This window comes from Amphiprion ocellaris, chromosome 14 (assembly GCF_022539595.1).
Source record: "Amphiprion ocellaris isolate individual 3 ecotype Okinawa chromosome 14, ASM2253959v1, whole genome shotgun sequence".
Lineage (NCBI taxonomy): Eukaryota > Metazoa > Chordata > Actinopteri > Pomacentridae > Amphiprion > Amphiprion ocellaris.
The window spans coordinates 976036-991486 of NC_072779.1; the positions used below are offsets into that span (position 1 = coordinate 976036).

Consider the following 15451-nt stretch of genomic DNA (forward strand, 5'->3'; position numbering starts at 1 on the left):
ACACTGAGAGACATAAGAGCACTAAAAACCTCCAAGACATCCACTCTCCCGTTTTGTTTTCCGTGACAGAGCTCCATCCCTTTCTTCTCCGACAAGCTGAGCGAGCGGGGCGGCAGCAGGGATCGTGAGAACGTGGAGTAATTTTAAAATAAACTGCAAATATTTCCTTGGAGAAACTTTTTTTTTTGCTTTTGACACACTGAGTCGTGCGCTGAGCCAATTCACTGGCACAACTTGAGTTTGTCATTCATCTTTGTCACAACATAGCAGGAGTACCAGCGTTCCTCTCAGTCACTGTTTAAGTTTTGGTGAAATATGAACGAACAAGGTGATCCTGGCAATTATTCCTGCCTACCGGCGGCCGTCGGGACGGGAGTTAGGCGCTTGTATCCGCTTGCATTTGGCAACGACGGTGTCAAGTAGACAATTCGGTCCACTTAGTGCGTTCCACTGGAAAACACACGGGATTCCAAACAAAGGGTTCAATCTTTGGGCCAGCAGCGACACATGGGCCAGAGGTTTTGTGTGTGTGCAGACGGGGTTACCTCGTGAGCTTCCACGGCTTTTACAGTGACTCAATAAACCATCTGCACTTAGGGCCTGAGGAGTGGGGAACTCTTTGCTGCCTATAAAAGACGGCCCATGTCATTAAAACAGTGCTGAACTAAGTAGGGACTGCTGGGCTGTGTGGGTGTGTTTGTGTGTGTTTGGGGGTGGGTATAACGGTGTCAGAATGCACCAGTCAGTGTGTCCAGTGTTCTGACTTGCTCTACCTTTCAGACCTCTGGTGTCACGGGGGTGTAGGATGACAGGATGACGATGTGCAGGTACCTCTCGGTCGGGTTAAGTTTCCCAGAGCTGCTCAGCTTTACCGCGCTGAAGAGTCGCTTAATCCACAAATCACTGCGGCAATGCTTCACATTTACATATTCAAAACTAGCACGTTTATTGAGAGGTAAAGCAAACTTCAGTCATCTGTTTTTCCATGAACACCAGGCTAAACAGCCATTCTCTGCATCTGTGAATAGATGCGAAACTAATGTGTGGAGCGTCGGCGTAAAAAGCTAAAGTTAAGCTTTGTTTCACAGCACAAGAAAACAAATCTGCAGGAAAAGAGAGATTCACTCTCCTATTAAAAAGGACCGTGCATGTTCAGCCCATTAACTTGCAATCACATATTTTCTGTCATTATGGACCACCCTGAAAGCCTCATGCAGTGCTACTTTTTGGTTTCCAATCATGTTAATAAACGAGCAAAGTTAAACTTTCAGGGACGTAAAAGTCGCTAAACTTCAGGGCTGCAGCTGCCGCAGAGGACAGCAAGGTCGGGAGGGAGGAACAAAGTGGGAGGTTGACAAAAGACGTGAGTGAATTAAATATTTAATAAGGAATAAAAGAAAAATGCTGAAATAACCAGGCTGCGTTTGGTGCAGGGACGGCAAGAAAGGCAGTGCATTCTGTCAACTTACTTCATTACACTCGCACTTAAATAGATTTCAAAGGGATAATATTGCATTTTGCACTCTAATAGAATACAGTGTGCTGTTAAAGATTAAACTAGTGGCTGGCTTGTAACCCTTTTTTACATTAGTCAACTGGTACTTTTACTTAAGCAGATAATCTGCCTCCACCACCGCTTTATTTGCTGGGTGGGGTTGCCCTGGAGGATTCTGACCTCTCACCTCAGCGCTTCTAAAACCAGAACTGCATTGAGTCTGCTTTTGTTTTTTTGGGAGACACTGTAGGACAATGCAGGCATGTTTGTCTACATTGCACCGTAGAAATGAATTTAAAGCAGTTAAAAGAACAGATATGTAGCTTTAGGAAGTGTTGTAAGAAGTATCTTCTGCAATGCAAACATGCAAAATCATTCAGTAATGTTCCTAAATACTGCTGTTGTCTAAATTTGGCTTCTTTCCTTCCTGGCAGCAGCACAGATGCGACAGAAGCTCTGTGCTATATAGACTGGCAGTGATAAACAGTGATCATAGTATGGAGTTGTGGTTTTAGGGCTGCTTTGATTTCTTTACCTGAATGAGACAGCAGATGCATTCGTAGACGGAGGCTGTCCAGGAAGCTCTTCCCACACAGCTCACAGCTGTAGGTCTTCATTCCACTGTGCATCTTTCTGCAGAGCAAAAGAGCAAAAAAACACAAACATTTTAGCGTCTTTACTCTGGGCGGTAAGAAAAACTCAGGCAGACCAGGCAGCGCTTAATGTGCACGTCACTCAAATAGATGTTTGTGTCTCTAACATTAGGAGACTTCCTTTAAAGCTCATAACAGCGGACTTACAGCAAAGAAGCCAAAAAAAAAGAAGTTTGGCCTTTTGGAGCTGGAGAGAAAACGACACACTCCATCAATCATAGCATCAGCACATAACAATTACCATCAGTGCAACAAGCCGTCCAACCACCACAAATATTCTTTTGCAGGGAGCACTAGACCATGACTCGGGCTGTAAATCACAAGGTGCTATTCAAGCAGAGGCATTATCAGCTTCCTACATCTCAAGTGCTGCAGATGGATAAGGTGCTGTAAAGCGAAACAGAACGCCTCGTATTCATGAGAGCTACTTAGCCTTATGAACCATTATTTGGACTCTAAAACTAAGAGGCGATGTGTAGTTTGGAGCAAAAACATCACATCTACAATGAATTGTCTATTTCCAAACGGACAGTCATTAGGCTGTAACATAGTTTAAGCCCACCAGGTCAGACAAGACTAAGGGTCAGTATTTGATAATGTGGCAAAGGCCCTGAAGGTTAGGTAACTAAATAACATCTGACAACAGAAAGTCTGGCCTCACGACTCTCTCTGTTACGAAATCCTCAAAGACCCCACGGCTCAGCACAAAGCATATTATTCTTGAATGATATCTGAAAGTGCTCTAAAGCAATTAAGGTGACACGGATTGCCAAACAACTGCCACAATGCTTTAAGCCTCCCAAGAACTTCAAACAGCTCACCTTGAGAGAGGTACACAAAGACGCACTCACATCCACGATTGTAGTGATTGTCTTAGTGTTATTTCAGATTTGGCACATTTCATCTTCCAAAACTGTTGCTCTTTCACGCAGCAAGGTTCCACAAACTAATGTTTTATTTGTTTCTTTAATTCAAATGCTAGATTGAAAAATCAAAACCTCGACAGGTGGTGGTAGAATGCAGCTGATAATTCCCCAAGCTGAGGAAATATACCGCAAATGTGCACCGAAAAGCGATTCTATACTCAGACAAAAAAAAAAAGACAACGTCAAACAGATTTCATAGTCTCCGCCGCCGACGAGTCAGGTGGCACGGAGTGATCAGCCGAGTGCATTCTTGGGGAAACAATGCCCTTGATAAGAGATCCGCTCAACTTGGGCGAGATGACAGCTATCCATCTCGGCAACTCTCAACAAAGCCACCGAGGAGGAGGTGGTGCCATTCTCCCAAAACATGACTGATTGATGTCAGATGTCGGATGCAAATTGATTTACAGCTCTCTTTTGTGCCTGGAGAGGGGCTGGGAGAGACGGAGCGAGCCTGAGACCGACAGACAGACAGAGATTACAGCGGGTCCTATGGCGATGGCTGCAGGAGTTATTAAGCAATCATTCTAGGATGACTCCACTCTCGATTAATTGCTGCAAAACATCCTTGAAACCTGACAAAAAAATAAATAAATCTGAGACGGAGGGAAAACGCAGAGAGGGTGAGGAAGTCATGATAATCATTTAGTGGTTTCAAAGTTGTGGAGAGACCCTGGAAACCAAAGGCAGAATGACAGCCCTTTGGCAAGCAGTGAGTAATTAAAAGGTCTTATAAATGCCAACTGGCCCCAAAAGGGAAGGAGGACACTTGAAAAGCCAGAAAAGGGAGAGAGAGTGACACAGAGACAGAGAAGTGACACAGTTGGAGGAGAAAACAATACGCTAACGCCACGAGATATCAAACCTGGAACGCTGCATGCGGTGCAGGAGATGCATGCATCAGGATGTAGCACGCTTTGATAAAGAAATTCCACTTCCAGCTTTCAGCAGAGCGCCAGCAGAGACATGTGAATATGAAATAAGACATAAGAACACTGCATCAAAGCGGCATCAGACTGCTGTTGGACAACAACAACAACAGCAATTCCACAAGACTGCAACATGCATTACAGTTTCATCCTTCCCCAAAACCTAGCGCTGCAGTTAGATACAAACATCTTAATGTAATTTTGCTCCAACACAAACAACCAAATGGACAAAAGAGCGGAACAGGATTTATTTCTTTCAAGGGTCGTGTGTGATGTAGTCGCACACTTTCACTCCGATAAGGGGACAACAGCGGTAAGGGGGTAAGCCACAACATCCACAGAGCACAAAGCCTTTCAAAGGCCTTTTGTGTCCCTCCTCAATCTGACCATTGTGCCCCCCAGACAGAGCACAGATAAGGTATGGATGGACTTATTAAGGGCACTCAAAGTGGAACCAATGCCACGTATTTTCACCGTAAATGTAGTGTTGATGAGCAAAGTGCCGTATGTGTGTCCGTGGCTGAGAGTGTGTTGGATTTAACTGCAACAGCTAGCACTGAAACAGCACATTACTTGATGTTCAACAGAATGGTAACAGCACCTGTTAGAGTAATTCAGTCTGTTAAAGGGGAGGTTTAGGGCATTTTAGAAGCCCGTCGCATCGAGACACTAATGCCGCCTTTCTTTTGCTGTTTAACGGCATTTAGTCGGTTGGATGGGAAGCTTCTTTATTCCGAGGAAGTGCACATTTTCGGGTGTAATTAGTCAAGTGAAAATGACACAACTGATGAGAATGTAAAGCGGCTAAATATACAAAATAGTGATGCGGTGATAGAAAGCCGTTTTGGAGGCGAAATGGTCCAATTGTGGCTGGTGACGATGGCAAAAAGCCAACCTGAGTGCTGCTAACTGAGCTTTACACAACGATGGGCCAAGTTTGTTATCAGGGGTCAGTATGAATATATTTTGGAAATTACAAAAACCGACCTGAATATGAACACTCCAGAATGCCGTTTGCTGCTAACTCCCCTCATGAAACACTTATTTGCTGGACAACGTAGTACAGTAGAATAATATGCAACATTAGACAGCAGTCAGCATCTGAGCTGAAATGCTCCGTGAGCCTAAGCACAGCTGATAATAGCGACTCTGAGATTCTGTTTTGCACACTTGAGCGCCTTAAGACGGTTTAATGATATGAAAAAGGATACAAAAATATTGTCTCAGCTTAGTGATTTAGCTCAGATAGACTCCTCTCCACGCACACATCTCCTCAAATGCCATCGTAACTGTCTGCTTTCATGTTGTGCTTCAGAAATAAAAGATGAGAGGTGTGTGTGTGTGTGTGTGTGTGGGTGTGCGTGTGTGTGTGTGTGTGTGAGGGTGTGTGTGTGGTGGGTGGGAGCTGAGGGAGGGTGATTTGAAACAGATTGACTGTAGCCATTAAGGAAGTTCACATAAAACTCTCTCAGGCCATTTACTCAGTTAATAATCGACTTTGTCCAACAGTCATTTTTGACAATGGCAATAAATTTAAATTTATGTCAACAAAACATATGCTGATCACCTCGCGCCGAGTGCTTCCTCGTAAAAACGAGCCCGACCGAGGGCCGTCTGACTTCATGTGTGTTTGAAATGTGAGTCGATTACAGGCCTGCGTTATTGAGCCATAACAGCTTGCCTCGTGTAATCCTCAACTCTTTTTTTTCTTCCTCTATTTTGCCGCCGGACGAGACCCGGCCGTATATCATAACTAGCGTTGCATTTGGTGAAATAAAGAGCCGAGCTTCCCACCTGCCCCTCTACTCGTAATAAAACACAGTTAAAAAGTCACAATAAGGTGATGTACCGGTGCTACACAGTACAACTGTAGTAAAATAACTCAGAAGTCCTCCGCGGCCCCTTTGTGGGCGTTGAGTCATCCGGATTTCATACAACGGGGCTTTGACAAGGGCTCTGGAACTACTGCCAAACCCCATTAAATCAAATGACTCTGCTCCATGCTCATGCTGATACCCTCTCCAGCTCACATCACCATCCCAAATCACCACATCCAAAATATTAGACAAAAAAAACACAGAAAAGCCAAGCAGAGCCATGCTTGACGACTTGCACTTATTTCTCATTGCTGGTCTAAAATCTGTTCCTCCCTCCGCAGCCTTGAGTGTTGTTCTCCATCCTCATCTATCCTTTCATCTTTTATTTTTTCCATTTTTCCCCCACCCCGTCTTCCATCCTCCCATCCTGAAGGGAGCCATAAAACACCCTGAAATGCTGTTGGTAAATAAAAGCTTTGGAGAGAGGAGAGAGGGGAGCAGAGGGAGGTTGAAGATGGAAAGAAGAAAACGCTGAAAGATAAAGAGAGGCTATTGATAAGAGGTGGTAAATTGAGGAGAGTGTGTGCGGTGTGTCTGCGGCTCTTTGTTCATTAGTCGTGCGGGTCAGAAGAAAAAGAACTGATAATTGGGGAAAAAGCAGCACGAAGCTCGGAGTTAAACACCAGAGGGATGATGGTGGATCTGAGCACCTGAGACATGAAGCGATGATCAAAAAAAAAAACAACCCTGTTTATCTTATGCGTTAGCTGTTAGCTTAGCATCAAACAACCTACTAATCCTGCTGCGCTGCTTTTATTCCTTTCATTCTGTCGATCCTGAAAGTAATTCCACACTGACGTCGATGCATCAAGTGATCAAAAACGATGCAGTTTTAGCTATTTTTAAATCTATTTTCTTATCAATGACAGGGCTGCATGTCTGGGAGGGAAAAAAGAGGCAAAATTAGCCAATATCTGGTGAAAACAGCAGCGGTGATTATCTATAAAGCATGAGTCAGTATTTTTCTCAGTGGTGGAGAGATAACAGCAGGTTTAATTGATCCAGCTTTCATTGTGTGGCTACAAACATCCCTCCAAATTAATTTTATACTGCCTGATGGATGCAGAAATAAGCATTTATTCCTTAACCTGTTTGCCATAATGATTTTATAAGGTGATATTATGTTTAATCGTTTAATTGCCCCCTGGTGGCCAAAAAAAATCTAATAATACAGCTTTAAGATAGAAATACGTTTCCACTAAATACTTTTAACGTGAACTATTTTAAATCTTACTATCATGTTTATGTAGCGAGGAGAAAAAAATAGCGATTTTCATAGATGCACCACTCGATGTGCATGCTAAGATCACATTCAAAGAGCTGTTTGAAAGCATAAGTGTGCGTGTGTTGAAGGGATGTTTATTACTTCATGCAATAATTTGTTGATGAGGATGAAATACTCCTGTCTTTGTCGGTTCTGAGGAGTTATGTTAAAAAGAAAAACTCATCACAAACTGGGTAAAACAAACAACTTGCATGCGGTTAAAATTGAGATTTTCTCAATGATTTGTAGCACCTTCCATTGGTATTTCTCATTTGTTTATTTTGACTTACCCAGAAATGCTGTTAAAACCTCCTCTTAAAGCGAGGTAACAACAACCTGATGGATTTTTCTACCCCTCAGAAGATGGGATTGTCTGGTAAATTTGCTCATTTAAGTTCGACTACCGTTCATACTTGAGATGCGTCGATGTGCATTTGCTTTAGGCCATTAACGCCCACTTTATTTATTCATTTCAGCTGTCAGATTGTGATTTCCATTGGCCTCGCTAATGCAGCTGTCAATGCCACGATGAGCTCCGTCGCTAAATTTCCACCACGGCCTCGACTAATGAGAAATTCATCCGCCGTTCATCTCTTATCTACAATAACAATATTTGTTTACCAGTTCCATTCAATGTTCAAAATGCAGATGCGAGCTAGCTACCAGTACGGAGACGGGAGCAGGCGGTGTAGTTGCGAGGCAGTAAAAAGGGCGTGCTAATAGAAAAGACAGGTCACTACGCGTTGCACTGCAAACACAGGTCAACAGAAAGACTTTAAAAATGATCCGTGGTGTAAGTGGGATAATGCACTCCAGAAGTAAGAGCTCAACCAGTGGCGCATCCATTTGGGGATAAAAGCAGAAGGGGTGGACGAGGACCACCGCCACACACACAACTCCGCTTTCATGCTGCACAAAGCCGAAATGATGCACGAGGCAATTCAGCGGCACGTCGGTGGCTGATCCTAATGCGGCCATAAGTGGCGCAGTGTGCCGCTGCCACCTCTTATTTTGGTTTTTCTGACAGAGAGAGTCAGAGAGCAGGAACATGGGGGAGGACTTGGGTTTTTTTCCAGTCCATTAGGGGGGCTGACCACAAACAAACACGGCCGTGGATGAGGGGGACTTAATAGTGATCGGAATAGTGATGCCCAATGACACAAAAAGCATCATCAAGACAGGAAATAAAAAGGGACTTGATATCCAGATTAAAACAATGAAAGCATATCGCACCTCATCTGTTTGTTTGTTGTCCTCTAATGCACAAAGCAAAGAACCACGTGTGCTTCTTGACATTTACATGCGTCCATTTTGTGGCAGTCTGGAGAGGCAGGTGAAAAAAAGACTGTCATTTTATCCCTGCTTTTAAGCCTCCCCAATTCCATTGCCCTCCCATCCCCATCTCACCCCTTCTGTCTTTGCTCAATCAAAATGTATCAGGCAGGCTGGCGTAACACCGGTCGGCGTGGGCTGTTTATCCTGAGTCCTCCTGCACATATCAATGACTTGGCCCCCGTTGTCCCCCGCCGGGGAGACGTTCATATAAATTCAAGCCACACACGCGAGACGCCGAGGCACTCGTGTTGAGCATAGATGAGTAGCAGGGCAAGAGGAAAAAGAGGAGAGACAGAAGGATGGGGAGGGAGAGAGTGCCACTGCCTTTCATCCTCATTGTGTTATTTATAATATCGCAGACACTACCACCCCCAAATTTGCCCTGAAGGCGTCTCAAGAGAAAGAAAAAGAAGAAGCTATACCGCACTGTCGGGGTAAAAAGGGAAAAAAAAAAAAACCTGAGTAACAGTAAACATGTTTCCTTGAATGACACACTGTCTGTCTCAGCCTGTATGTACGAACACGGTGTCAACATCCACGCAACACTTCTCTCATCTTACGCCAAAATCGGCGCAATTCTGATCATGGATGTAATTCTGACAGCTGGCAGTTATATTTATGACATCCACAGGTTTCTTTAAGAAAACGTCTGACAATCTAAACAATAAATCTCAATGGACTTAATTTAAAGGTGCTTAAGTGAATCTATGTGCCGAAACTTGATGGTACTTCTGTGAGAAAATGAATAAAATCTAAGACGGTGATGGATGGATAGAGCCACTATTCATTCTGACCTAAAGGTGTAGTTAGAGTGGAGTTATGTATTATTTCATACAACTCTGCAGCAATGAGGTCGAGATACAATAAAAAAAACAAAACATCAGCTTTCTTTATCCATAACGGCTTTTTGTCATTTGTCAAGTAGCTTCCTACTAAAACACCTCCAACCAGTCAGGTCGTGGACACAGAACATCTAGAGAAGGGGTGTCAAACTCATCTTAGTTCAGCCCAATCTGATCTCAAGTGGACCAAATCAGAGCATAACCTATAAATAACCACAACCTCCAATGTTTTTTCTTCGCTTTAGTGGAAAAAAGCTACATTCTAAAAAATTTTATGATGAAAATGACAAAAAGCGGACACAAAGCGACAAAAAATGGACAAACGACACTAACAAGACAAAATACAACGAATGAAATGAAAGACAAAATGATAATAAGACAAAAAACACAAGTGAGACAAAAAGGAAACACAAAACGCCAAAAAAAGAGAAACAAAATGACAAAAACATGGGACAAACGACAAAAATCTGACAAAAAAAGACAAAAAAAACCAAGACAGAATATTACAAAAATGATACACAAAATGACAAAAGAACAATGAACAATCTAGTATTTTACTTTATGATCAAAACAACTTGTCATGGTCTAGAAATGATTTTAAATTTATAGTTTTACTAGTTTACAATCTGCAGTTAATGTCTTCTCTGGAATTTTTACACTTTGAGGGCCGGATTGGACCCTCTGGAGGGCCGCTTTTGGCCCATGGGCCTCATGTTGGACACCCCTGGTCTAGTGGGATCTGGATGTCTGGAGGCTGGGCCAAAGATCTGAACTCACTTCACCTGTCAGTGGTTTTAATGATGTGGCCGGTCGGTTTTGGTGCCCTTTATATTTATAATTTCATTCAGACACAACAGGACTTAAAAAACACCAGCAGGATATCTGGCATTTGGTGTGCAGGAGCACAGAGCTGCAGAACAATGGTGGAGAAAGGAATGATATGAAGACAGAAAAGTGTTGTCAGGTTGCATCAGTGGTTTTAAAAGCCGATTTTGCCACTGAAGCCGAAGTTAATGAGCATGAGGGACTCTCAGCCTCACAGAGAATCCTTTTTTGTAAATGCTGTCATCATTTTTATTATTCATCGCAAAACAAATTCTGCGCCCTATTTCATAAAAGCTTGGCAGTGCACAGGCGTACAATGACACTAAGCAGTTTTTTTCCCCGACTTATCCATAATTTATATTGCCCATGTAGATTTTTTTGTACCTCTTTTGCTGCTTCACAAACAGGGAAAAACTCAACTATAAGAAGGATCTCCTTTAAATGAAAGAAGAATGGTTCATGTTGGAACAAAGTAAAATGTGTTGCTGAGGTGGAGAATGAACCTCCAGATATGATCCAGTGAGAAGAATCTGCACAATAAAAGCTGCACTGTTTCTCAGCTTTCACGTCACATCTGTGTATAAACACAAATCCCCTTCTAAAAAAATAAAATCAATTTAAATCTACACTAATTATTACCACCCAAGCACGACTTCTAAGCACAAACAGTTCAAAGAGGATCCATTTTAAGGTAAAAGAACAATAACAAGGAAGTTCTAATTGTGCTTCCTGGGCAGTAAGACACTATTTCAACCTAATCCCAGTTAGGTACCTGGATTCCCATAAAGCTTAGAAAGTAGGATTCACTCTCTAATACCCTTAGTGTTACTCAGAAAGCCATTTCAACCTCTCTCCTACAGTTCCACTTGGTGGAAAGTGCTTTCCCCCTTTGACAAAGTCCTTTTTATTCAATAAGAGGTGACACTGAAGACAGAATACGACCCAGAGGTTGCAATTCAAATCCCCAAGCTGGCAGCGGGAAAATTTCACTGGGGGGAAATTACCAGAGACGGTTAAAATCTCCGTGTCTGTGACAAGACACAGAAAATACTGAAGGTGTTTTATTCAAACTCCTAAATCACTCAAATATCGAGTGACACTGGAAAAAAGAATGTACAAAAATGAACTGATATGCAAGACTCCAGCTAGTTAACAGCCTCCTAACTTGTAAAACATGTCGCAGTAAATCTAGATTTATTTGCTGTTACACAACACTGAGGGGATGTGAGTGATGTACAGCCTTTAAAAATCACTTCTATTTTCTTGAAATGACCCTAAACCTTTGGAAAATAGCGCAGCAGATGAATGTGGCGACCACAGAGGCCCGTCACTGTGGAGGTTCTGGGCAGCACAGGTGTGAGAGAGTCACTGTGCAGCTCCCTGCAGTTTGTCCCCCAGGTCATTACTATAAATGACAGTGTGCTCTTAGTCAACCAGCCTGGTTAAATAAGGATTAGAGGGATAAGGAGAAAATAACTTCACACTTTTTAGGGCAGCAAGTGGTGTTTGCAAAGTCTGCAACCTGCAGTGGAAGCGTGGCTTCGCCTGCAAATAATTTCACATCCGCAGCTTCCCCTCCTTTCTGTTTTTCCCCCCTCATTTTAACAAGACCTAAAGACACTTTCACTCAAGTGTTGTAACAGTGGGAACAAAGACGAGGCAGAGCATGTAAGATCACATGTAGAAAGTATTTCTGTTAAAGCCCATCTCAGAGACAAACACCAGCCCCGCCGCTCCCTCTCCTCCCGCTTCTCTTTTGGTTTGTGCATCAAAAGGCCCTGCCGTCTGAAAATAGCACGTCAACATTTCTGTTTCGTCTTGTTGTTTCTTTCTTTTTTTTTTTTTATATTCTCGACAATGTTGCCAGTTTGCTAGATTCCTGTTTTTCCCTCTGCTCCTGCTTTCTTGATCTGTGAGAGGTTACAGCACATCAAGTGAGATGGCTGGTGTGACTGTGTGTGTGTGTGTGTGTGTGTGTGTGTGTGTGTGTGTGTGTGTGTGTGCAGCAGCAGAGCTTTGGTGGTCTATAAAAAGCAGCCAGACAAAGTCTTCCCTCTCTCCTCATGCATTATGCATTGGCATCACCTTCCATCAAGTGGCAGAAAAACCTCAAAGATGTCTAACTTTAGCTTCCATTCTGAAAGCCAAACAGAGCAGGAGATGTGTTATTTTGACTGCCTCCGTCGAGCTAAGCACCTGTTACATCAATAAAAGCCGCATTTCGCAACAAGAACGACGACGACGGCAACCTGTGTGATGGCAGAGCGCTCTCAAAAAAGCGGTTAAATGCAGACAGCGAGGAGGGAGAAAAGAGTTCAAATTAGAGCAGATGACACCGGATCAAACTTTGACCTTGGAGAGAAGTTTTGTCTCTGCTGTGGCGGTTAATAAAGTGAGAAACTAAAAGGCTGCTGGTGAAACGGCTTACACAGCTAAAGAAACATTTTTGCTATTAGGAAAATATTTCCAAAGCCAAAGCCACAATCACAATCAACTATACATGCAATAAAAGCAAATAAATATGATATTTTCAAAGACTTTAACAACATATTCAAGACGCAAGAATGATTTTTTGATCTGTAGACATTAAATTAATAAAGTAAAAACAGCTTACAACAGACAAAGCCATGTGCACGATCTAAAATCTAAAAATTCCCTCAGTGTTCAGCATTTGATCCAGAGCTGGTTTGATTACTCTCTGCAGGTCAGTATGACAGGTCAGCACAAACACAGATAAAGGCAGGTTTGCTCAGCCATTTTTAACTAGAACAGACTCCACAAATAACTTTACTTATCACAGTTTCATGCACTTTTTGTATTTTTTTATTCTGTGCATAAAATTGCACCATGAAAATGACAGGATTATACTTTAAATATCTGGAGACAAAATGCAAAAAGACATTCAGATTTGTCATTTAAAAGTCTAACTGTCACAAAAATGTAGCATTAAAAGCTCAAACATGACTAATACACTCATGTATTCGTAACATGTGCTTCTCTGCAGAAGTGCATGCAGATGACTTGTTCCTGCTCCATAATTATGACTACTACTGTTGACCAGATGTTGCTTATCTTAGAAAATACTGGCAGCGCGTCAATACTTGGTCGGCAGCCCCCACTTCATAACGCTGCTCAGTGTAAACACTCTTGTTTGTCTGGAAACAGGAGAGGGACCTTGTGATTTTATTTTTTCGGAGCCAGCGTGAGCCAGAGCGGACCAGTTGACAAGGTGATTATTTTGGTATTTGGACACGGCTCTCAAACTATTATGCAACACCTGTGGGATTGATTTACTGTAGGCCTCGTAACGCAGGACAGATCACATTCTGGGAAAACGATAGCGGCAGACCAGTGTGTGTCTCCGGGAGTCCAGAGTGAGTGTGTGTGTGTGTGTGTGTGTGTGTGTGTGTGTGTGTGTGTGTGTGTGTGTGTGTGTGTGTTTGTGTTTGTGCGTCTCTGCTGAGGGAAATAAAAGTATTTAAAATAGAGAAAGAAAGTAAAAAATAGCAGGTGAGATTGCAGGGGCTTATTTTGACACTTGAGATGTCCGCAGGCGGCTTGTTTTGATGCGTCTGACCTCGTGTGTTTGTGTACGTGGGGCGGCTCGGGGAGGTTCAGGTGGCAGGGGTGGCGCTAGGCCATCTGCACTGTCATTCACCGCACGTCCGCCTTCCAAGAGCTGCACAGCACCCACGGGCGTCCCAAACAGCCCCAGCCGGAGCTCCCCGAGGCTGCAGTAAACAAGTCGCTCTCATCTCACAGCGAGTGGGGGGCGAGACTCTCTGATACGCCGTGATGTTCCTGTACACATCACACCGCCTGGAATAGCACCAGCGCTGGTTTCCTCTCTGTGGCCACACAGATGAACATGTAGAAGTGTCCTCTAGGGCAGGTTGTGTGTTTTATACAGCAAATAACGTGGAGAAAAACAGAAGAAAACTCGCATAATAATAATATAACTGCATTTATATGTGCTTTGACACATAATTTAGCATCTGTTTAGTTTCATATAATGCGTCGAAGCCGTAGAGCAGTTTAAAATAGACACAAATTCTACTATATTTCATATTAAATGCACATTATTGTTCATGTTTAGGTGTAGTTTTGAATTGTTGAAGCATGATTATTTAATGTATCTGTAGAACATTAACTGTCTGAACCCCAAAATGTGCCGGCAGGTTTAAAAGGCCAAATATGAATAAATAAATAATCACCAAAATTACATTTAACATAAAGAACTGTTGGATTTTCATCTTTCTGACAATCCTCCAGCTACTCACCTGTAGCTTAAGTGGGAAACTCGACCAAACCTGAGCTTAAAATCTGATATTTCACTGAAGCAACTTTAGTCTAAGTCTTAAATTTTACAAAAAAAATAAAATCAGTTTCCATAAAAACTAAAAAATACTGCACTTCTCAGTGCAACTAGTTGTGACCAGTGTTCACATTACAAAAAATCAGGCACTTTTTGCCTAGACTCGGTTGAACTGCAGGCTGTGCTCATAGTATTATTTCATTTACCTCCAACATTGTACATATCTGGCCTCCTTTGCATATGTTGTCATTTTAAATATTGTCTTGTTTTATATGTACATTTGATTTTATTATTTAATGTTGATATTTTATTTCTTATTGATTGTTATCAAAGTACCGTCCAGCGGAAGCTATTTATATTTTCGTCATGCCCCCATGTATGATGACAATAAAGCTATTCTATTCTATTCTATTCTGTTCTATTCTATTCTATTCTATTCTATTCTATTCTATTCTATTCTATTCTATTCTAATATGGAAGCAAATTAAAAATTGTAGTCATAAAAAATGAACAATATGTGGACCAACTAGTTTTGTTAAAGTATTGGTGACACCCAATGACCATGATTTCATTTTATTTATTTTTGTTTTTGCAAGATAAATGTTGAAAGAAATAGAAGTTGTGTCTTCTCTTTTTTCGTTTTTTTTTGTTTTTTTTTTACTATTTACCATTATAGTAGTATTATACTGAGCAGAAGCCACGAGATGAGGATATTGGAGTGAAAAATGAGCCCACAGTGAGTAAAAATGTGTGAAACAACATAAAAAATCACCCACTCAGTGTCTGAAGTTCAGCTGGTTAACTGATGGCAGCTTCTGCTGATCACTAAATATAATTTCAGGAGGAAATTACTTATTAAAAGCTTTAAACTGTTAGGTAACTCCAAACCGTTAGAGAAATTTTATAAACTGAATTCTAAAATGATTATCTTTATTTCTTGTTGGATGCACACTTTTCTGTCAAACTTTCTTTTATATAAAACGCATATAT

General features: G+C 42.0%; 1 protein-coding gene across 2 annotated transcripts in view; it reads right to left on the minus strand.

Moving 5' to 3' along the window:
* zbtb16a (zinc finger and BTB domain containing 16a) overlaps nt 1-15451 on the minus strand; it is a 175128-nt gene that overhangs the window by 108696 nt on the left and 50981 nt on the right. For both annotated transcript variants that reach the window (XM_055017265.1, XM_055017266.1), the window contains exon 3: nt 2031-2128. In XM_055017265.1, coding sequence (XP_054873240.1) covers nt 2031-2128 — 98 coding nt within the window. The remainder of the gene's footprint in view (nt 1-2030; nt 2129-15451) is intronic.